This window comes from Haliotis cracherodii, unplaced genomic scaffold (assembly GCF_022045235.1).
Source record: "Haliotis cracherodii isolate W230 unplaced genomic scaffold, xgHalCrac1.p SCAF_5, whole genome shotgun sequence".
NCBI classification, from domain to species: Eukaryota; Metazoa; Mollusca; class Gastropoda; order Lepetellida; family Haliotidae; genus Haliotis; species Haliotis cracherodii.
In genome coordinates, this window is record NW_027266308.1 from 70,094,714 (window position 1) to 70,119,202 (window position 24,489).

Below are 24,489 nucleotides of genomic sequence, written 5' to 3' on the forward strand. Positions count from 1 at the left end.
CCTCAGATGTGTTCTCATACTGGCCTGATGTTTGTTCTGGTAGGAACTGGCAAACCAATAAGAACAGTCTTGTTTTGAGACTTTATTTATAAAAAGTTATCACAGTTCAAATGAGAGTCCAATATGGCCCATTTAATAAGCATGGTGCCAAGACAATTGGCTCCAAAACAAGACATGTCCTTCTGTACATAGAGGAACAGGGTCAGACTTCAACCATCTCCTCCTCCTGTGGACTGTGAGGAACAGGGTCAGACTTCAACCATCTCCTCCTCCTGTGGACTGTGAGGAACAAGGTCAGACTTCAACCATCTCCTCCTCCTGTGGACTGTGAGGAACAGGGTCAGACTTCAACCATCTCCTCCTCCTTTGGACTGTGAGGAACAGGGTCAGACTTCAACCATCTCCTCCTCCTTTGGACTGTGAGGAACAGGGTCAGACTTCAACCATCTCCTCCTCCTGTGGACTGTGAGGAACAGGGTCAGACTTCAACCATCTCCTCCTCCTGTGGACTGTGAGGAACAGGGTCAGACTGACACAACAGATCTAGTTCCTCCACTGGAATCTGAACACGTAGCTCCTTCTCTGTCATGAGGTCGACCATCTCCTGCAGCTGACTCTGGCCAAACAGACGCACCCCATCCTTGTACAGCACCTGCAACACATCAGTGGAGTGTGTGGTAATGGGGACCATTCTACCCTGTCACAGGCATGTGGTACTGGGGACCTAGTCTACCCTGTCACAGGCATGTGGTACTGGGGACCTAGTCTACCCTGTCACAGGCATGTGGTACTGGGGATCTACTCTACCCTGTGACAGGCATGTGGTACTGGGGACCTACTCTACCCTGTGACAGGCATGTGGTACTGGGGACCTAGTCTACCTTGTGACAGGCATGTGGTACTGGGGATCTACTCTACCCTGTGACAGGCATGTGGTACTGGGGACCTTGTCTACCCTGTGACAGGCATGTGGTACTGGGGACCTATTCTTCCCTGATGGACCATGAGTGAACTGTAGTGTACACACCTTGGACCATGAGTGGATGGTAGTGTACACACCTTGGACCATGAGTGGGTCGTAGTGTATACACCTTGGACCATGAGTGGATCATAGTGTACACACCTTGGACCATGAGTGGATCGTAGTGTACACACCTTGGACCATGAGTGGATCGTAGTGTACAGACCTTGGACCATGAGTGGATCGTAGTGTACACACCTTGGACCATGAGTAGATCGTAGTGTACACACCTTGGACCATGAGTGGACCATGAGTGGATCGTAGTGTACACACCTTGGACCATGAGTGGATCGTAGTGTACAGACCTTGGACCATGAGTGGATCGTAGTGTACACACCTTGGACCATGAGTGGGTCGTAGTGTACACACCTTGGACTATGAGTGGATCGTAGTGTACACACCTTGGACCATGAGTGGACCATGAGTGGATCGTAGTGTACAGACCTTGGACCATGAGTGGATCGTAGTGTACACAGCTTGGATTGTACTGGGGACCTATTCTTCCCTGATGGACCATGAGTGAACTGTAGTGTACACACCTTGGACCATGAGTGGATGGTAGTGTACACACCTTGGACCATGAGTGGGTCGTAGTGTACAGACCTTGGACCATGAGTGGACCATGAGTGGATCGTAGTGTACAGACCTTGGACCATGAGTGGATCGTAGTGTACACAGCTTGGATTGTACTGGGGACCTATTCTTCCCTGATGGACCATGAGTGAACTGTAGTGTACACACCTTGGACCATGAGTGGATCGTAGTGTACAGACCTTGGACCATGAGTGGATCGTAGTGTACAGACCTTGGATCATGAGTGGATCGTAGTGTACACAGCTTGGATTGTACTGGGGACCTATTCTTCCCTGATGGACCATGAGTGAACTGTAGTGTACACACCTTGGACCATGAGTGGATGGTAGTGTACACACCTTGGACCATGAGTGGATCGTAATGTACACACCTTGGACTATGAGTGGATCGTAGTGTACACACCTTGGACTATGAGTGGATCGTAGTGTACACACCTTGGACCATGAGTGGATCGTAGTGTACATACCTTGGACTATGAGTGGATCGTAGTGTACATACCTTGGACCATGAGTGGATCGTAGTGTACATACCTTGGACCATGAGTGGATCGTAGTGTACATACCTTGGACCATGAGTGGATCGTAGTGTACATACCTTGGACCATGAGTGGGTTGTAGTGTACACACCTTGGACCATGAGTGGGTTGTAGTGTACACACCTTGGACCATGAGTGGATCGTAGTGTACACACCTTGGACCATGAGTGGATCGTAGTGTACATACCTTGGACCATGAGTGGATCGTAGTGTACACACCTTGGACCATGAGTGGATCGTAGTGTACATACCTTGGACCATGAGTGGATCGTAGTGTACACACCTTGGACCATGAGTGGATCGTAGTGTACACACCTTGGACCATGAGTGGATCGTAGTGTACATACCTTGGACCATGAGTGGATCGTAGTGTACACACCTTGGACCATGAGTGGATCGTAGTGTACATACCTTGGACCATGAGTGGATCGTAGTGTACACACCTTGGACCATGAGTGGGTCGTAGTGTACATACCTTGGACCATGAGTGGGTTGTAGTGTACATACCTTGGACCATGAGTGGATGGTAGTGTACACACCTTGGACCATGAGTGGGTCGTAGTGTACACACCTTGGACCATGAGTGGGTCGTAGTGTACACACCTTGGACTATGAGTGGATCATAGTGTACACACCTTGGACCATGAGTGGATCATAGTGTACACACATTGGATCATGAGTGGACCATGAGTGGGTCATAGTGTACATACCTTGGACCATGAGTGGATCGTAGTGTACACACCTTGGACCATGAGTGGACAATGAGTGGATCGTAGTGTACACACCTTGGACCATGAGTGGATCGTAGTGTACATACCTTGGACCATGAGTGGACCATGAGTGGATCGTAGTGTACATACCTTGGACAATGAGTGGATCGTAGTGTACACACCTTGGACCATGAGTGGATCGTAGTGTACATACCTTGGACCATGAGTAGACCATGAGTGGATCATAGTGTACACACCTTGGACAATGAGTGGATCGTAGTGTACACACCTTGGACCATGAGCGGGTCGTAGTGTACACACCTTGGACCATGAGTGGATCGTAGGGTACACACCTTGGACCATGAGTGGACCATGAGTGGATCGTAGTGTACACACCTTGGAATATGAGTGGATCGTAGTGTACACACCTTGGACCATGAGTGAATAGTGTACACAGCTTGGACCATGAGTGGATCGTTGTGTACATACCTTGGACCATGAGTGGATCGTAGTGTACACACCTTGGACCATGAGTGGACCATGAGTGAATAGTGTACACACCTTGGACCATGAGTGGACCATGAGTGGATCGTAGTGTACATACTTTGGACCATGAGTGGATCGTAGTGTACATACCTTGGACCATGAGTGGATCGTAGTGTACATACCTTGGACCATGAGTGGATCGTAGTGTACACACCTTGGACCATGAGTGGGTCGTAGTGTACATACCTTGGACCATGAGTGGATCGTAGTGTACACACCTTGGACCATGAGTGGGTCGTAGTGTACACACCTTGGACCATGAGTGGATCGTAGTGTACATACCTTGGACCATGAGTGATTCGTAGTGTACATACCTTGGACCATGAGTGGATCGTAGTGTACACACCTTGGACCATGAGTGGATCGTAGTGTACATACCTTGGACCATGAGTGGATCGTAGTGTACATACCTTGGACCAAGGACACTGCTGCAGGGCTCGGTAGAATATTCCTTTAGCTCGCTCTCTGTCCCCAAACTTGCTCTGAATAAAGATGACCACATGGCGTAAGTGTTAATGTAGGTATAGAATGATGGAAGAAAACATAATGAACTGTTGGAAGTCACCTCCAGACTTCCATTCTAAATTAAAACACAGAGGAGATCAATGAGGCACATGAGGCTTTGTGGCTCACCTGCAGTAATCTGGAATATTCTATCAGATTAGAAAGGTTAAGCCAAACTTTCTTTTTATCATGATTGTTAGATTGTTGTTTAAAACCACACTCAGCAATATTCCAGCTATATGACATCAGTAAGTAAATATTCAAGTCCAGTTCAAATATTAAATAATCCAGTGATTGATATCATGGGCATCAATCCACCCAATTGGGAGACGATGACAAGTCCTCTTCTAACCCGGATCTTCACAGGAGGAGACAAGCATGTTGGTGCAGATCCGGGTTAGAATAGGACTTCAGCAACCAACATGCTTGTCTCCTCCTGTGCAGATCCAGGGCCTACTTGCACAAAACGATCTTAGTGCTAAGACTATTGTAAGCCTATGTTAAAGTATGGGAGTTAAGATCATCTTAGCACGAAGATCGCTTTGTGCAAGCGGGCCCTGGTTAGAATAGGAACCTATGCTTGTCTCCTCCTGTGCAGATCCGGGTTTTTGAATAGGACTTCAGCAACCTATGCTTGTCTCCTCCTGTGCAGATCTGGGTTCGAATAGGACTTCAGCAACCTATGCTTGTCTCCTCCTGTGCAGATCCGTGTTCGAATAGGACTTCAGCAACCAACATGCTTGTCTCCTCCTGTGCAGATCCGGGTTAGAATAGGACTTCAGCAACCTTTGCTTGTCTCCTCCTGTGCAGATCCGGGTTCGAATAGAACTTCAGCAACCAACATGCTTGTCTCCTCATGGGCAGATCCGGGTTAGAATAGGACTTCAGCAACCAACATGCTTGTCTCCTCCTGTGCAGATCCGGGTTCGAATAGGACTTCAACAACCAACATGCTTGTCTCCTCCTGTGCAGATCCGGATTCGAATAGGACTTCAGCAACCAACATGCTTGTCTCCTCCTGTGCAGATCCGGATTCGAATAGGACTTCAGCAACCAAGCATGAAGCTGTGTAAAATATCACGGTTTGCAGCCAAATACTGAATACATTATTGAGCAGAACATTTAGTCACATGACTTTCATGATCATACATGAAGAAATGGCTGAGCACAGACATTTCTAAAAATGGCTGCCTTTAGGTTTGGTGGAACCTTATGACATTGGTCCCAGTGTTGCTCTGATAATGATTCTTGGTACCTGTGACTACATGCACATTACTCTACTGGCCTCGTACCTCTACATGGCAGTACAGCCTCCACACCAGGGGGCAGTGTTGTGAGGCCGAGCTCTGTGTCCCGCGCTCCAACACACTCCGCACTCGGTGCATCACCCCAGTGGTACTGCAACTGTCTGAAACATCAACACCAGGATGAGTGAGTGAATAGGGGTAACACTACTGAGCAATATCTCTGACTGCAGACCTGTACTAGTCCAACCAGTGGGTAAAAGCGTGAGCATTCATCCCTCCTGATGGGCTACAACCTGCTTGTCCTTCTGGGCCCCGTTCCACAAAGCCATTATAGCGCTACAACTGTCATAAGTCAATATTAAAGTACGGGAGTTACAATCTTAGGGCTAAGATAGTTTTCTGAAACGGGGCCCAGTCTTTAGTCTGGTTGAGAGTGCTGCTGTGTGCACCTGTACATGTATTTTTGTCAAATATTAAACCAGATAAACAACATGACTCAAGATATCACTGTTGTGTCATCTGGGCCATATTCCGTTCTAACATTAAGTAGACATTTGTGATTATGGAAAAGAACAGAAAATGCCAATAATTCAAGATTTCATGCGAGTTTGGACTACCTGTTTGTGCCTCCTGCTGTAGAGAGGTGAGTCTCACTACTTCAACCAGCACAGTATGGAGGAGTGGTACAGGAGATGCAGGATTCACTAAGGCTCTGTCCATGTAGCGCCGCAGACGCCCCACGATGTGGGACCTGGCCTCGAGGTCCACCAGGCACTGGAGGAAGGCTGAGCTGTCGGGGAACTCCTGCAGGGCTCTGTCTATCACAACCCGCAGCTGGCTGAGAGGCACAGCCCCGACTGACATTTGGTGGCGGAGCAGGATCCACTGTGACCTGTAGATATTCTCCCGGACGGCCACGAGAGGTTGGCTCGTGGCTGAAGACTTGCTGCCATCCAATAACAGAAGGACATCTTGGTAGTTAGACATGGCAGCCTCGAGGCCACTGGAACACAGTTCAAACATGGCCAGACAGTTCAGTTGACTCAGCAGGTGATGGAAAACTCTGGTCTTACCTTCACCGTGAGCCGACTCTGCTTTGCAGACCGTCCTGGCAAGATCCGTGACCTGAGTCTTTAGCTTGCGCCGTGTTCTCAACATAGTGCTTGTAGTCACAGTCGGCTCCTTCAGAAGTTGGAACTTTGTACCTTCAGCTAGAGAAGTGAGGCAGAACATGAGCCTTGTCTTCTGTTGTTGTGACACGTCTATCTGCTTTTGTGTGAGGTCTGCATGGAGGTGCTGTGTGACATGGAGGAGGAGCTGGCAGTAGGTCTGGTACAGGAGACACAGGCCGGACTTGTCCTCACTGCTGCCCCCACTGAACATTGCTAGAGCTGTCTCCACCACCCCCACGGCGTCCTGGCTCCTCCCCAGCTCGTGCTCCAGGCAGGCGTACGCGTTCCACACAGTCAGGTTATTGCGGTTGTGACCTTCCTTTAGCAGATTTTTCACAAACTTTCTGAGCACCTTTGATTTGTGTTTAGGCAAGTCTCTTGGAGAATCAACTCCGTGTTTCCTCCATTCAGTCTGAATCAGAAGCAGCGTGAAGACCGTCTGACTCTGTCCCCTGAACACTCTGACTGCCTGGGCGAGGGTCTGGTGAATAAATCTCTGTAACGTCTCACTCTGGTCGTCAGCTCCATCCAGGTCAGGGCTCCTTGCAGCTTGTAACCATGGCAACTGGCACATCTTGTGGAGGGACAGCTGCATGGAAGATGCTGAGGTCCCCTCCTGTTGCTGCAGACACAGCTGAGACAGGACGTCCCACGTGGCCACGCCCAGCTGGCGGAGCAGACACAGGACAAGGTGGAACTGAGCATCTGGCTCCGCTACTCGGAACAACACCGGTGTGATGTCGTCTACCAGAACCAGTCGCTCCAGATCCTCACAGTCTTCCTCCGTTTCATTCTTTGACAGATCTGGTCGCCATGGCAGCCAATGAGAGTTTTCACGTAATGTCTCAATTTCTAACCAAGTTTTCCATGTCAGCATCTGTTTTGATATTATAGCTTCCTCAGCTTCTTCAGTCGTGTCTGAAACTCAGATACAGTGATCCGTATTTGTATAGTTTAATATCAATTTTAATCAGTGAATAAAAACAAGGCAAAAAGTAAGCAGGGACTTATTTCTAAGTTCAAAACATGAAAAAAAAAAAAAAATCTCAGAAAATCAACTTATCGAAATCAAACTTTGCACTGCACCTCTCCTATCGGTAAAGAAACTGTGCCCGCAATTGGAAAAGAATCCATGAAGTAATTTACATGTAATAGGTCACACAAATGCTGAAGTAAAAAAAATCGAAAATCCACATATCAAAATCAAACTCTGCACTGCACCTCTCCTATTAGCATGGTTAGGTGTTTAAGTAAAAATAGTCAATATATGAAAAAGGCTGCACTTTTTCCGAAAATACAAATATTGAAATCAAGCTTCACACTGCAACACTCCTATACAATCAATACACTTAGTATCACTAGTTCTCAAGTTATAGGTCACACACAAAAATATCCTCAGAAGGACGGCCGGAATTCCTTGGTATAGCTATATATACCCTTGTCCTGATAGGTCGGGGGCATAATAATTAGTAGATAAACATTGTGTGTTTTAAAATTTGCTGTAGTTATTGAGTATATTTGAAACAATGTTATTGAGGCACTCATACTAATCACAATGATAATTAAACATCTAAAATAACTGATGTTTCAGATCTGAAAGCAAGGAATTGTCATCACAACATTACATATTGATGATTACAAAACACATTGTCGCATATCGATTACGACATCACACATTGATGTACCTGCCGTGATGCCCCCCGTCTCTGCCACCATCTTGTCCTTGCTCCTCCAGGCGCCCCAGCCTGCCGCTCCTGGCTCCCCAAACCGAGCAACGCTGCTGTCCCAGAAACTCTCAAACACGGCCGCCCGGTCCCCCGTCATGGTGTCCGTGAGGTTGGGGGGACAGAAGAGGTTGAACTCGATGAGGGCCTGGTACGAGGCAACGGCTCGCTCGGTGTGACCAACTTGATGCAGGAACATACAGTACTGGACAAAGACGTCTGGAATACAAGGTCCTCGACTCTCACACAATATTAGTGTACAGTTTTCAGCTCTAGCAGCGATTTTGGAAAGGTTAAGGCTAAAAAAACCAAGCATGAAATACTCACATCCCCCGCCAATATGACATGTCCGGTTGTGTGCAATGCATTAGCTCCTGTGAACTATGTCTGCTGGACCTTTTAGTAATGGCCTAATTGCAGCACTAAAAAAGTTATTACTGGTCTTGTTTTGCCATCTGCAGATTATTAAAATTAGGAGCGATGGTTTCAATGTAGGTTCTAACACCGTTATCAAGCAAGTGAAGTACAGGGTATGGTTGACAAGAATATATAGTGTTTATACAGTTGAGTAGGTTTAAGATCATTTACACTGTTGTATTTGTAATGAGTTGTGTTTCTGCATGAAGTTAGTCAGTGAATGCAACAACTGTGTCCATGACACTTTTGGAGGAACTTACACTCAAGCAATGCAGAACTTACAAACAAGAAAAGGAAATGTATTCAATACTATGAGATGACATTATGTGCCAAGTTTGGTTGCCATTGAAACTCGAAAAATTATTTTTTTTGAAATAACAAACTATCAAAAAACACCAGTTCACCACTAGACCTATCTATGTGCAAAGTTTGGTGAAGAAATATGGTAGGGTTTTCAAGATCAGCTCCGGATACGAGGACTACCGCCATTTTCAGTCTAAGTCAAAGTCGTTGCCATGGAAACTCGAAAAATAACTTTTTTAAAGAATCCCAAACTATCAAAAGGCACCAGTTTACCACTAAACCTATCAATGTGCCAAATGTGGTGAAGGAAACTGGTACAGTTTTCAAGATCTGCTCCAGAAATGAGGACCACCGCCATTTTCAGTCTAAATCAAAGCCGTTGCAATGGAAACTCAAAAAAAATAATATTTTTAAAAATCCCAAACTATCAAAAGGCACCAGTTCACCACTAGACCTATCTATGTGCCAAGTATGGTGAAGAAATATGGTACGGTTTTCAAGATCTGCTCCGGAAACGAGGACTACCGCCATTTTCAGTCTAAATCAAATTCGTTGCCATGGAAACACGAAAAATAACTTTTTTCAATCCCAAACTATCAAAAGGCACCAGTTCACCACTAGATCTATCTATGTGCCACGTTTGGTGAAGAAATATGGTACGGTTGTTCAAGATCTACTCCGGAAACGAAATGTGACGGACGGACGGAAGGATGGACGGACGGAAGGATGGACGGACGGCACCCATTCCTATATCCCCCTTCCACTTCATGGCAGGGGATAATAATAGTCTTGGCCCTCAGGCACCACCCACATCATCATAAAATCTGTCACATGTTTTGTTATTATTTCCATGTACAAAAATAATTGAAAATGGAAACAAAAATAAAATGTGCAATGAACTTTATGATGATGTGGGCAGTGCCTGAAAACCAAGACTATTATTTTTTTTAAGGAAAGGTCACATATGCCATCACTTCTCATCCTGCTCATGTCATACCAAGTAGGGATGGGTATCGGAGGTTGGAAGTGTGTTACAATATTTTACAATGCACAAGGCCGTATAGTGATAGGTATGACAATATGCTGTACAATTCCAAATTTTGAATTCAGAAGAAATTTGAAACAATGAATTGAAGTTCATAAATGGAATCAAAACAAGATGCTGGTACAACATAATGTTTACTCATTCAATAAATATGCACGGATGCACACTCCGGATGCATGCTCCAGGACAGTGAGGACTTCATGTTACACTACACCACTGACGCAGAAGAACTCCAGAATGCAAGCTTGTATTTTCAAATTATGGTAAAATTTCGAAGGTAAATGTATTTGGCAAGTTTATTACATTAAACACATATAAAAATATACTGAGCATTAAAACATAATATTGTGATACGTATGATGGAAAGAATGATATCCAGGTGTTACTGTGCATCCCTAACACCTACTGTCAGATGACATCAACTGTACACACTCCGAGCAGTCAGCACTCAAACAGGCTATGTAGTCTCCATGAAACATTAACATGTAAAAAGAAACTCCACTCAAACATATATCAAATACAGAATCTGATCTTCCATTCCTTTAAACATGATCTTCCAATCCTTTAAACAAATGGACTATTCATTTTGCTAATGTTTGTTTATTTGTTTAACACCACACTCAGCAATATTCCAGCTATACGACGGCGGTCTGTAAATAATCGAGTCTGGACCAGACAATCCAATGATTGACGTCATAGGCATCAATCAATTGGGATATGATGACATGCATCAACCAAGTCAGCGTGTATGACCACCATTAGTCGCATCTTACATCAAGCATAGTCTCCTTTTACGGTAAGCATGGGTTGCTGAAGACCTATTCTAACCCGGATCTTCATGGGTCCATTTTACTAATGGAAGTGTTAATCTTTCTTAAGGAGGTTGAAGACTCACCCATGAGGGCCGAGTCTGGCACATCTGTCGGCCGGGCTGTCTGCATGTTCCCCTCCACAACCGCTGTCAGCACGCGGAAACACTTGTGGTAGAGCTTGATGAGTTTAGGGACGGAGAAGGATGTGAGTCTGGACTGCTGATACAGGAGATAGCTGTGCCACAACTTGGTGTTGGCGGAGTGAACAAACAGCAGCTGGTCCCACTCCTGTGCCAGTCGCTCCGTGCCCCATACATCCTCGCACACCTCCAGCTGCGCCAGCTTCAGGTCCAGGCAGCCGGGGTTGTCCGACAGCGCCCTCTCCAGGATGGCCAGCTTCTTGTCAATCACTGCCTGGGACAGCCCTCCCCTCCGCCAGGAATCCCCACGGAACACTTGGTCCTGGAACTTCACAAACTCCAGCCAGAGTTTTACATCGCTTGTATTTTCCCTGAGGTTCTTGTTGTACCTGGCCACCTGCTGGAGAATCTCATCATCGAGCTGCGTCTCTTCCGTCTCACCAGCCTCCTCCGTGCCCCTCCCCTGGACGTACTGCCTGGTGGCTTCGTCCAACACCCGGAGAGGGTCAGTAGCAGTGTCTGTCACCCCCCCAAGGGGAATGTACTGAACCTGACCGGCCTCCTGATCGACATGCCTCACCTTCTCTCCCACCTTCCTCAGCAGTGCTCTGCTTCTCTTCTGGCAATACCTAACTGCCTCGGCTTTCTTACTTGAGTTTTTCTCATGTTTAAAAAGATCCAGGTTCCCCTGCAGCCCGAGTGCAGAGTGTCCGTGTCTCCTGTAGCCAGCTATGTGAGCCTTGAAGAGGCACTCGTACGTCCACAGATCCTTGTCACGTTTGCGGTCTATCCTGAAAGCATCCTCGGGCTCCAGACCAGACATCTCCTCTATGAACACCTTCTTGGTGCTGACTGTCACCTTCTCTGACAACTGGGATCTGTATCACAACATCATCATCATCATCATCATCATCACTATCATCATCATCACAACTACACACATGTCCAACACATACAAAGATTACAGCTATCTAACTTCAGGTTAGAATGAAAACACATGTTGTGAATCACATCCAGATACATACAGGCACTGCTGTCACTGACTATCATGTGATGAGATGCTAAAATACTTCCACTTACCCTACTCTTGAAGATACCGCAAGTTCTTTTTTCTTGACTTTGTTTTTCTTATGCTTGTGTTTATGTTTGGCTTTTTGCCTGCTGTGGCGGGCTGGACCCTCGACTCCTGGGTGGGCCGTACCTGGGGGGACATGGCACCAGGTATAGTCACACTGTTTGGCTGCTACACTTACAGGTCAGACAACATCGGGTCACGGTTATTGTCAACTATCATGGGGACCTTGTTGTGTCAGGGTCAGGGTCAAGTTCAGGGTTGGTGTCGGCTCAGGGTTGGGTTATTTCTACTTTTGCAAGAGATCCTAACACTTTCACAGATGTTCAGTTACCCTGGTTACAATAGCAGGACAAGTGAGATCTATTCTACCCTGCAATCCCCACACAGATGTTCAGTTACCACGGTTACAACATACAAGATCTGCTCTACCCTGCAAACCTCACGCAGATCCTCAGTTACCATGGTTACAATAGCACAACAAACTCAGATCTATTCTGCTCTACAATTCCCACAGTTGTTCAGTTACCATGGTTACAACAGAAAGTGGGATGTGATACTGACCTTGAGACTCCTTGTCATCGCTACCTCCTTCACTTGTCTCTCTTGCTGCATTGCAACATCTGAAACACAGGATCCTAGCATGAAACTCAACACACGGACACGAAGGTATCAGTAATTCAATATGCTGCATTGGAACATCTGAAACACAGGATCCTAGCATGAAACTCAACACACGGACACGAAGGTATCAGTAATTCAATATGCTGCATTGGAACATCTGAAACACAGGATCCTAACATGAAACTCAACACACGGACACGAAGGTATCAGTAATTCAATATGCAGCACTGGAACATCTGAAACACAGGATCCTAGCATGAAACTCAACACACGGACACGAAGGTATCAGTAATTCAATATGCAGCATTGGAACATCTGAAACACAGGATCCTAACATGAAACTCAACACACGGACACAAAGGTATCAGTAATTCAATATGCAGCATTGGAACATCTGAAACACAGGATCCTAACATGAAACTCAACACACGGACACGAAGGTATCAGTAATTCAATATGCTGCATTGGAACATCTGAAACACAGGATCCTAACATGAAACTCAACACACGGAACCGAAGGTATCAGTAATTCAATATGCTGCATTGGAACATCTGAAACACAGGATCCTAACATGAAACTCAACACACGGACACAAAGGTATCAGTAATTCAATATGCTGCATTGGAACATCTGAAACACAGGATCCTAGCATGAAACTCAACACACGGACACGAAGGTATCAGTAATTCAATATGCTGCATTGGAACATCTGAAACACAGGATCCTAGCATGAAACTCAACACACGGACACGAAGGTATCAGTAATTCAATATGCTGCATTGCAACATCTGAAACACAGGATCCTAGCATGAAACTCAACACACGGTCACGAAGGTATCAGTAATTCAATATGCTGCATTGGAACATCTGAAACACAGGATCCTAGCATGAAACTCAACACACGGACACGAAGGTATCAGTAATTCAATATGCTGCATTGCAACATCTGAAACACAGGATCCTAGCATGAAACTCAACACACGGACACGAAGGTATCAGTAATTCAATATGCAGCATTGGAACATCTGAAACACAGGATCCTAACATGAAACTCAACACACGGACACGAAGGTATCAGTAATTCAATATGCTGCATTGGAACATCTGAAACACAGGATCCTAACATGAAACTCAACCCACGGACACGAAGGTATCAGTAATTCAATATGCTGCATTGGAACATCTGAAACACAGGATCCTAGCATGAAACTCAACACACGGACACGAAGGTATCAGTAATTCAATATGCTGCATTGGAACATCTGAAACACAGGATCCTAACATGAAACTCAACACACGGACACGAAGGTATCAGTAATTCAATATGCTGCATTGGAACATCTGAAACACAGGATACTAGCATGAAACTCAACACACGGACACGAAGGTATCAGTAATTCAATATGCAGCATTGGAACATCTGAAACACAGGATCCTAACATGAAAGTCAACACACAGAAACCAAGGTATCAGTAATTCAATATGCTGCATTGGAACATCTGAAACACAGGATCCTAACATGAAACTCAACAGACGGACACGAAGGTATCAGTAATTCAATATGCAGGATTGGAACATCTGAAACACAGGATCCTAACATGAAACTCAACACACGGACACGAAGGTATCAGTAATTCAATATGCTGCATTGGAACATCTGAAACACAGGATCCTAGCATGAAACTCAACACACGGACACGAAGGTATCAGTAATTCAATATGCTGCATTGGAACATCTGAAACACAGGATCCTAACATGAAACTCAACACACGGACACGAAGGTATCAGTAATTCAATATGCAGGATTGGAACATCTGAAACACAGGATCCTAACATGAAACTCAACACACGGACACGAAGGTATCAGTAATTCAATATGCTGCATTGGAACATCTGAAACACAGGATCCTAGCATGAAACTCAACACACGGACACGAAGGTATCAGTAATTCAATATGCTGCATTGCAACATCTGAAACACAGGATCCTAGCATGAAACTCAACACACGGACACGAAGGTATCAGTAATTCAATATGCTGCATTGGAACATCTGAAACACAGGATCCTAACATGAAACTCAACACACGGACACGAAGGTATCAGTAATTCAATATGCTGCATTGGAACATCTGAAACACAGGATCCTAGCATGAAACTCAACACACGGACACGAAGGTATCAGTAATTCAATATGCTGCATTGCAACATCTGAAACACAGGATCCTAGCATGAAACTCAACACACGGACACGAAGGTATCAGTAATTCAATATGCTGCATTGGAACATCTGAAACACAGGATCCTAACATGAAACTCAACACACGGACACGAAGGTATCAGTAATTCAATATGCTGCATTGGAACATCTGAAACACAGGATCCTAACATGAAACCCAACACACGGACACGAAGGTATCAGTAATTCAATATGCTGCATTGGAACATCTGAAACACAGGATCCTAACATGAAACTCAACACACAGAAAAGAAGGTATCAGTAATTCAATATGCTGCATTGGAACATCTGAAACACAGGATCCTAGCATGAAACTCAACACACGGACACGAAGGTATCAGTAATTCAATATGCTGCATTGGAACATCTGAAACACAGGATCCTAACATGAAACTCAACACACAGAAAAGAAGGTATCAGTAATTCAATATGCTGCATTGCAACATCTGAAACACAGGATCCTAACATGAAACTCAACACACGGACACGAAGGTATCAGTAATTCAATATGCTGCATTGGAACATCTGAAACACAGGATCCTAACATGAAACTCAACCCACGGACACGAAGGTATCAGTAATTCAATATGCTGCATTGGAACATCTGAAACACAGGATCCTAGCATGAAACTCAACACACGGACACGAAGGTATCAGTAATTCAATATGCTGCATTGGAACATCTGAAACACAGGATCCTAACATGAAACTCAACACACGGAAACCAAGGTATCAGTAATTCAATATGCTGCATTGGAACATCTGAAACACAGGATCCTAACATGAAACTCAACCCACGGACACGAAGGTATCAGTAATTCAATATGCTGCATTGGAACATCTGAAACACAGGATCCTAGCATGAAACTCAACACACGGACACGAAGGTATCAGTAATTCAATATGCTGCATTGGAACATCTGAAACACAGGATCCTAGCATGAAACTCAACACACGGAAACCAAGGTATCAGTAATTCAATATGCTGCATTGGAACATCTGAAACACAGGATCCTAACATGAAACTCAACACACGGAAACGAAGGTATCAGTAATTCAATATGCTGCATTGGAACATCTGAAACACAGGATCCTAACATGAAACTCAACACACAGAAAAGAAGGTATCAGTAATTCAATATGCTGCATTGGAACATCTGAAACACAGGATCCTAACATGAAACTCAACACACAGAAAAGAAGGTATCAGTAATTCAATATGCTGCATTGGAACATCTGAAACACAGGATCCTAACATGAAACTCAACACACGGACACGAAGGTATCAGTAATTCAATATGCTGCAATGGAACATCTGAAACACAGGATCCTAACATGAAACTCAACACACAGACACAAAGGTATCAATAATTCAATATGCTGCATTGGAACATCTGAAACACAGGATCCTAACATGAAACTCAACACACGGACACGAAGGTATCAGTAATTCAATATGCTGCATTGGAACATCTGAAACACAGGATCCTAGCATGAAACTCAACACACGGACACGAAGGTATCAGTAATTCAATATGCAGCATTGGAACATCTGAAACACAGGATCCTAACATGAAACTCAACACACAGAAAAGAAGGTATCAGTAATTCAATATGCTGCATTGGAACATCTGAAACACAGGATCCTAACATGAAACTCAACACACGGACACGAAGGTATCAGTAATTCAATATGCTGCATTGGAACATCTGAAACACAGGATCCTAACATGAAACTCAACACACGGACACGAAGGTATCAGTAATTCAATATGCTGCATTGGAACATCTGAAACACAGGATCCTAGCATGAAACTCAACACACGGACACGAAGGTATCAGTAATTCAATATGCTGCATTGGAACATCTGAAACACAGGATCCTAACATGAAACTCAACACACGGACACGAAGGTATCAGTAATTCAATATGCTGCATTGGAACATCTGAAACACAGGATCCTAGCATGAAACTCAACACACGGACACGAAGGTATCAGTAATTCAATATGCTGCAATGGAACATCTGAAACACAGGATCCTAACATGAAACTCAACACACGGACACGAAGGTATCAGTAATTCAATATGCTGCATTGGAACATCTGAAACACAGGATCCTAACATGAAACTCAACACACGGACACGAAGGTATCAGTAATTCAATATGCTGCATTGCAACATCTGAAACACAGGATCCTAGCATGAAACTCAACACACGGAAACGAAGGTATCAGTAATTCAATATGCAGCAATGAGAGAGACAGGAGTATTTAACTGGAATGGTTATACAAAAGGGAGTTTGGACAACAGAGAGACAGGAGTATTTAACAGGAATGGTTATACAAAAGGGAGCTTGGACAACAGAGAGACAGGAGTATTGAACAGGAATGGTTATACAAAAGGGAGTTTGGATAACTGAGAGACAGGAGTATTTAACAGGAATGGTTATACACAAGGGAGTTTGGACAACAGAGAGACAGGAGTATTTAACAGGAATTGTTATACACAAGGGAGTTTGGACAACAGAGAGACAGGAGTATTGAACAGGAATGGTAATACAAAAGGGAGTTTGGATAACAGAGAGACAGGAGTATTTAACAGGAATTGTTATACAAAAGGGTGTTTGGATAACTGAGGGACCGGGGAATTTGGACAACAGAGAGACAGGAGTATTTAACAGGAATGGTTATACACAAGGGAGTTTGGATAACCGAGAGACCGGGGAGTTTAGATAACAGAGAGACAGGAGTATTTAACAGGAATGGTTATACAAAAGGGAGTTTGGATAACTGAGAGACAGGAGTATTTAACAGGAATGGTTATACAAAAGGGAGTTTGGATAACTGAGAGACAGGAGTATTTAACAGGAATGGTTATACACAGGGGAGCCCGTGTGCGAAATACGCTGTAGTCGGAAAGCGCACGTTAAATCTTCTATATCAGTCAGTCAGACACAGGGGAGCATGCTGTCCTCTCAGTGTTTCTACACTTTGTTATAATCTCACATGATGACACAAATGTACAGAGCTTCAGGGGTTTGCTTGCTATTTTCTGATGTTGGCGCCTGCTCACCTGTTTTCTGACTGGACACTGGCGGCATGGTGCTCTGCAATGGCTTCCTGCAGCTCCACGACCGACGCCACAGCTGCATCTCCGTAACTTGGGTTGCTGAGCCAGTCCAGGCCTCCCCCTGTCAACAGAAGCAGTAGTGGGGATTCCTTGCATTAACATCTGCCTTTAACTCTATTTTGAAAATGTTCATCTGACCAAACAGAGGTCGAGATAAGATGCGCATTTGCATAAAATATGTATAAAATAAACTGAAATATGCGGACAAATCAAATCCTAGCTCATCAAATACTCAACAAAAACTATAAATACGCTATAGAAATAAAATTAATGCATATATTATAAATATTGAAAAACGAATGCGTATATTACAACTGTAAGATAAAAAGATTGTGTATCAGGCGATCGCGAAATTCACTTACTGACATACTGACCACCGCTGATTGGTGATTAAAGAAATAAACAAAAAATGGCTTGAGGGAGAGGGAGCCGCAGACAGGTATACTCGTATTCACCTAGTTTTACATGATGTACAGGGATGGTTATGAAACAGATTTAAAGTAACATATCCATATGGAAAGAAACAGGTGGGTACAAATATGTTTTATACCCTCTAAAACTTGTAGATACCAGATCAACATCAAACCGCTCGGGTAAAAATCCCTAATAACCAAAAGCTTATCTTTTGCTCTGCCATAATTCCAAACAAAATGTACATCCTAGTTTAAATGCAGAGAATCCAAACAACTCTGTGTAAGTACAGAAGGGATATGAACAGGGCTACAATATTTGTAGATATTCTTCATAATTTGTAATCTTTTATTGATGAAGTCACAAGTATATTAGAAACTGTCAATGTTGGAAATGTTTATCAATATTAGTGTCAATGCAGCTGAACGTATGAGGAAACCTAATGTGAATAGAAAGAAGCCAAAAATGGATTTTAATACTGTGAACTGTGTTCAGGTTAAACAAGAAACTAGACGTCATCTGTGGAGATTCCAACAAATGAAATTAAACAAATTTTCACATGAGAATTAAATACAAACATATATGTAAAGGATCAAATGAGCATATAAAAAGTACAAGACTTAAATCATGTATACACATGCACAAAAGTTAAGCGCCACCCACCATATTTTTAGCTGTTACTTTTGGCACTTAATGATGACTATTATAACGAGATGTACGATTATTATAAGCCGTATATATAAACCTCATGTGATGCAAAAGTTGTCCCAAAGCAAGTTTATCTTGTGTTCCAAAAGAATATGAGCAGAAAGGAATTTTACCAAAGACCAGAAATTGAATGATTAGAAAACATTGAAAAACTTTTTTTGTAATGTAACTGTCATGATATCAGCAGACCATATCAGGTGTCACATAGACAGCCTAGGGAGCGCAGAGTCTATTGCAAGACAGAAACGTCAGTAACGTGTGTATGATCGACGGACATTGACCACAGCTTCAACCCTACGCCTCATACTCATGACAAGTCGTTGAATGCTTCTCTGAGGCAAACGGATCCATTCTTCATGAAGTGTGGCTTCAAGTCCAGCGAGATTTTGAACTGGGGGATCACGATGTCTGATTTTCCGGCCAAGAATGTCCCAGAGATGCTCAATCGGATTAAGATCCGAACTACAGGCCAGCTAAGGAAGAGTGGCAATAGCTTCTTGACGCAAATAAGCCAAAACTGCCCGAGATATGTGTGGTCTAGCAATGTCGTCCATGTAAATAGATCTTGTCTGAAGAGGATGGTTGTCAAAATGAGGGACTACCACTGGACGAAGAACGGCAACTTGATATTGTTGGCCATTCAGGTTTCCACGAATTGTCACCAGCGGAAGTTTGCAGCTGAAGGAAACACAACCCCATATCATGACAGACCCCCGCAACATGCTAAGGTCTTCTGGATGTTCCTTGGTGCAAAACGAGTGTTACGTTGCCTCCAAACACGTATTCGACCAGTTCGTAGCAGCATTCGACACTCGTCAGACCAATGGATCCTTCTCCAGTTGGCCAAGTTCCATCAACTACAGGCACGACACCATATCAGAAGATTCCGCATGTGCCTCTCAGTCAGTTGAGGACATTTACTGGTCTTCTGGCGTTATAACCAGCCGCTCTGAGGCAACGCCTTACGGTCATCGTCGAGAGTCTCTGATGGGTAATCCACTGCAGTCTTAAATCTGTTGAAGTGGCAAATGGATTTCGTCTGACTATCCTGAAAAGACGTCTATCCTCTCTGTTAGAGGTCTTTCTTGGCCTACCAGACCTATGCCTGTCATTGACATTATTGGTTTGACCATGTTTGACAATCAAACGAGTTATAACACTGTGATGACGATCCATTTATCTTGCAATGGCCCTGCATGACATGCCAGCATTTTTCATGCCTATCACTTGCCATCTTTCAGCGTTCGTTAACTTTCTCCTCACCATGGCTGATTTTCAACCTCTATTGGAAGGGGAATCTCACATGTGTCCGAAACTTGAATTTCACTATTTATAGGGTAGGGGAACTGCAGCAAAACGTAAAGCACGCTTTCCTTATGGTTTATGGACAAATTTGGGTTCATGAAACTATGGAAGCCTAATTCAGTCATACATCATCATATTTCGTATTTCTGATTCCCACACGTGAAATCAAGAGACTATGATTATGGTGGTGCTTAACTTTTGTGCATGTGTATATAAAGGACTCATCTGTGTTTTGGAAAGAATTGAAAAGTTTATCAAGCCCATATGATCGGAGCCCCTGTGATCGGAGTAATGAGATTGATAAAGACTGATGGTGTTCAATACTTTTGATGAAATTAGTGAGAATAGTGATACTACCGACCATGACGAATATTGATAAATGCATTGTGGAATCGCCCCTCTCACAGGGGCAGCTATTAACCATTGAAAGAAGGGAAAGTCCCCGGCCTTGATGATATCATTGAAATGCTCAAATGTTCTTAACCTGTCATATTTCTATTCTTAAGAATCTTATGCAACAAGTTAATTGATTCTTGCGTACTTCCGGCGTCCAGGACGAAGGCAGTAAGGTGGTGGCTCTGTGGTGTGGGCATTGGAACTGTCCATTTAACTGTTTGCAAGAAACTTCCTATCATTGGTCTCCAGACACCTTACGTTATTGTGTATCCTGTATGTATAAATGCACTCAGTCGTTGGATAAAATACTGTCTTAAACTTAACCAAACGCACAAAGACAGAATTCCTATGAAAGCCTATGATGAGCTTATGTACTATGATAGCTGTGGACACCAAACCCATGCATCTACTGTACACACTTTACTGTTTTCACAGGAATTTGGATTTGTAGGGATTGTCAGTATGTTGGTGATACATTTGCTTCTCTCAGACTTTATAAAACAAGTAGCAGTTGATATGTATCATCAATCATGGGATAGTATTATAGAAAATAGTACAAGATATGACATATATAAAGAGTTTAAATGCTTAATCGGACCTGAGAAGTACCTCCCCCTATTAACAGATAGAAAACAAAGTAATTTATCATACCACAATGTCAGAGAGATGAGATTTGATTGGTTCACATAATCTTGGTAAAATACTATGTATCCCACCTTGGAGGGAAATAAATTTTCCGAGGCAATGAAAGTCACATGAAACATCACAAGTTAACCTCAGCTCAATCAAAGAGCTGTTTTCTATTAATTTTGAATTTGTTTTATTTCTTTTACAAAGTCATATAAAACATAATGGTAAGATATCATTCCCTGTGGATACTGCTACAACTTATGATGTTGACTGAGAAGAGGGTTGTTTAGGTAGAAAGTTAACATAGGGAGATGGTTGGAGTTTGAATGAATTTATGTTTATTCCTCTTTGTAATCTAGGGATAGAAGATGAATATCATTTTATCCTCATATGTAATTCCTATAAGAACATAAGACGCCATCTGTCTAAAATGTATTGTTATTATTCCAAATATGTATAAATTTAGAAAGCTTATGTCTTCGAACGATGTAAGATTATTAACAAACTTATGTTAATATCTATGTAAAGTTATGAAAAGAGTCAAAAAGTTTTGCAAATACTGGAATAATATGATGAAAGTTGTTACCGGTATGTGGTTATTGCCTCTAAGATTTGTTCCAGGACCAAACTATGTAGCTGAAGGACCAAAAGGTTGTCGTGTAAATTCTGTGTGAAGCGCAAATGTCTCTTCACGCCAGACAAAATGCTGCTGTATTTAGGTGAACAGTTTTGATTAAAAAAATCATGTCAGTTTCACAAAATTTCACAAATTCAAACTTTCACAGACTGGGATTTTCCGACAAGGAGAAAAGGAGACATAGGAAGAGAGGAAAACAGTTAACAAACAAGGAGAAAATGAGACTAAGGAAGAGAGGAAAACAGTTAACATACAAGGAGAAAAGGAGACTAAGGAAGAGAGGAAAACAGTTAACATACAAGGAGAAAAGGAGACTAAGGAAGGGAGGAAAACAGTTAACATACAAGAGGAAAAGGAGACTAAGGAAGAAAGGAAAACAGTTAACAAACAAGGACAAAAGGAGACTAAGGAAGAGAGGAAAACAGTTAACATACAAGAGGAAAAGGAGACTAAGGAAGAAAGGAAAACAGTTAACAAACAAGGAGAAAAGGAGACTAAGGAAGAGAGGAAAACAGTTAACATACAAGGAGAAAAGGAGACTAAGGAAGAGAGGAAAACAGTTAACATACAAGGAGAAAAGGAGACTAAGGAAGAGAGGAAAACAGTTAACAAACAAGGAGAAAAGAAGACTAAGGAAGGGAGGAAAACAGTTAACATACAAGGAGAAAAGGAGACTAAGGAAGAGAGGAAAACAGTTAACATACAAGGAGAAAAGAAGACTAAGGAAGGGAGGAAAACAGTTAACAAACAAGGAGAAAAGGAGACTAAGGAAGAGAGGAAAACAGTTAACATACAAGGAGAAAAGGAGACTAAGGAAGAGAGGAAAACAGTTAACAAACAAGGAGAAAAGGAGACTAAGGAAGAGAGGAAAACAGTTAACATACAAGAGGAAAAGGAGACTAAGGAAGAAAGGAAAACAGTTAACAAACAAGGAGAAAATGAGACTAAGGAAGAGAGGAAAACAGTTAGCAAACAAGGAGAAAATGAGACTAAGGAAGAGAGGAAAACAGTTAACATACAAGGAGAAAAGGAGACTAAGGAAGAGAGGAAAACAGTTAACAAACAATGAGACTAAGGAAGAGAGGAAAACAGTTAACAAACAAGGAGACTAAGGAAGAGAGGAAAACAGTTAACATACAAGAGGAAAAGGAGACTAAGGAAGAAAGGAAAACAGTTAACAAACAAAGAGAAAAGGAGACTAAGGAAGAGAGGAAAACAGTTAACATACAAGTAGAAAAGGAGACTAAGGAAGAGAGGAAAACAGTTAACATACAAGGAGAAAAGGAGACTAAGGAAGAGAGGAAAACAGTTAACAAACAATGGGAACTCATTTTGATTCTATATATATATAACAAAAGTGCTATTGGCTTACTGCCAACACGTGTATGAGAGTCAATAGGCATCCAGCTTGCCAGGACAACTGGATAGCAATGGGTCGCTCTCAGTTATGATAGTCAGTCTGTCAAAAGGGTATTTGGAAATGTCCAACACAAACAACTAAGATTGTATGTGCTTGGTAGTTCATCGAAACAATTTCATTGTGACTGTAACCTTGGGAGTTCATCGAAACAATTTCCTTGCGACAGTAACCTATAGCAACTACTAAAGACTTCAAGTTGTATTGAGGAGACTAGGGCTGGGACGGGTAACTCGGGTACCCGGGTTGGGTAGGTACTGAGTAGGACCCGGGTACCCACAGGACTACCCGGACCTGTGGTTAGTCACATGATATATTGTTTAATGACAAAAATTATCTATAACTCTATGGTTACACTACAAGTCACTAATGTTTGCATTTCTTTCTGACTATGCACCCATTCTTTCTGACTTTTCATATGTTTGAATAAAGATATAACTTAAGTCAACTTCAGTGTATGCATGACCAGATTGTTTAATACATATATCTAAATACGTTTGGCCTGGGCTAAGGTAAAAAAAATCCCAATCGGACTTTTTGTACTTATCTCTTGAGACCTACAGTGGGTACCCGTACTGGGTCGGGTAATAGGGTGGTGGGTACCCGGGTAGTAAATTTGGACTCGTCCCAGCCCCAGAGGAGACCCATCGTCTTTCGGCCTAATTTAGATGGATGATCGAAAATAGAACAATCTTCATAACAAAATAAATTTCCGCACCTCCCGTGTCTTCATTGGGAAGGGCGGTAGGTTCATTGCCCACGGGAAATAGTGTATGTTTTTCAAGATCCTTTATACTTGTACTCGACAGTGGGAACAGAGTCGGAGATGACGAGGGTGTCTTGAAGTCATCTTGAAATGTTTCCCCGACGTCCATAATCAAAGGGAGTTAATTCTAACAACAATACCGCTAAAAACTCAAATGAATGGCCTCCCATCGCAGGTGTAAGCAGAGACCATATTTTAATTTTTTTATTTCATGGTCTCTGGTGTAAAGAACTTATAATGAAGAGTTGAGTCACAACAAATCGGTCTTTCATCATTCTTGAACTTTTGAACTACACCTTCACCTGACATATACTGAAAGACTTAATAAATTGTGCGGTTGAAACATTTATAAACATAAAAAGAACATATCTTACTTTACGTC

General features: G+C 43.0%; 2 protein-coding genes across 2 annotated transcripts; both read right to left on the reverse strand.

The window, feature by feature from the left end:
* Window positions 1–133: 133 nt before the first annotated feature.
* LOC139442840 (nuclear exosome regulator NRDE2-like) lies at window positions 134–24,216 on the reverse strand. Its single transcript, XM_071223742.1, has 10 exons — window positions 24,060–24,216; window positions 17,781–17,898; window positions 12,407–12,465; window positions 11,851–11,971; window positions 10,714–11,648; window positions 8,015–8,272; window positions 5,775–7,247; window positions 5,203–5,318; window positions 3,817–3,888; window positions 134–652 (listed from the first exon to the last, which is right to left on the reverse strand). Exons 1-10 carry the CDS (start codon window positions 24,214–24,216, stop codon window positions 479–481), a joined length of 3,483 nt encoding a protein of 1,160 aa, XP_071079843.1. The 3' UTR covers window positions 134–478.
* LOC139442194 (uncharacterized) lies at window positions 952–3,730 on the reverse strand. The gene is made up of 4 exons (XM_071222982.1): window positions 3,465–3,730; window positions 2,893–3,117; window positions 2,210–2,593; window positions 952–1,390 (listed from the first exon to the last, which is right to left on the reverse strand). The coding sequence occupies exons 1-4, from the start codon at window positions 3,728–3,730 to the stop codon at window positions 952–954; spliced, it is 1,314 nt and encodes a 437-aa protein (XP_071079083.1).
* Window positions 24,217–24,489: the final 273 nt, after the last annotated feature.

Excerpts from the sequence above, each read along its gene's own strand:
- LOC139442194 (XM_071222982.1), bottom strand. The coding sequence starts at position 3,730 with ATGGTCCAAGGTATGTACACTACGAATCACTCATGGTCCAAGGTATGT. Across the intron at positions 2,594-2,892 it reads TTGTCCACTCATGGTCCAAG|GTGTGTACACTACGATCCAC; the intron begins GTGTGTACACTA and ends TCATGGTCCAAG. Across the intron at positions 1,391-2,209 it reads CAACCCACTCATGGTCCAAG|GTGTGTACACTACGACCCAC; the intron begins GTATGTACACTA and ends TCATAGTCCAAG.
- LOC139442840 (XM_071223742.1), bottom strand. The coding sequence starts at position 24,216 with ATGGACGTCGGGGAAACATTTCAAGATGACTTCAAGACACCCTCGTCA. Across the intron at positions 12,466-17,780 it reads AGTGTCCAGTCAGAAAACAG|ATGTTGCAATGCAGCAAGAG; the intron begins GTGAGCAGGCGC and ends CCTGTGTTTCAG. Across the intron at positions 11,972-12,406 it reads CGATGACAAGGAGTCTCAAG|GTACGGCCCACCCAGGAGTC; the intron begins GTCAGTATCACA and ends ATGTCCCCCCAG.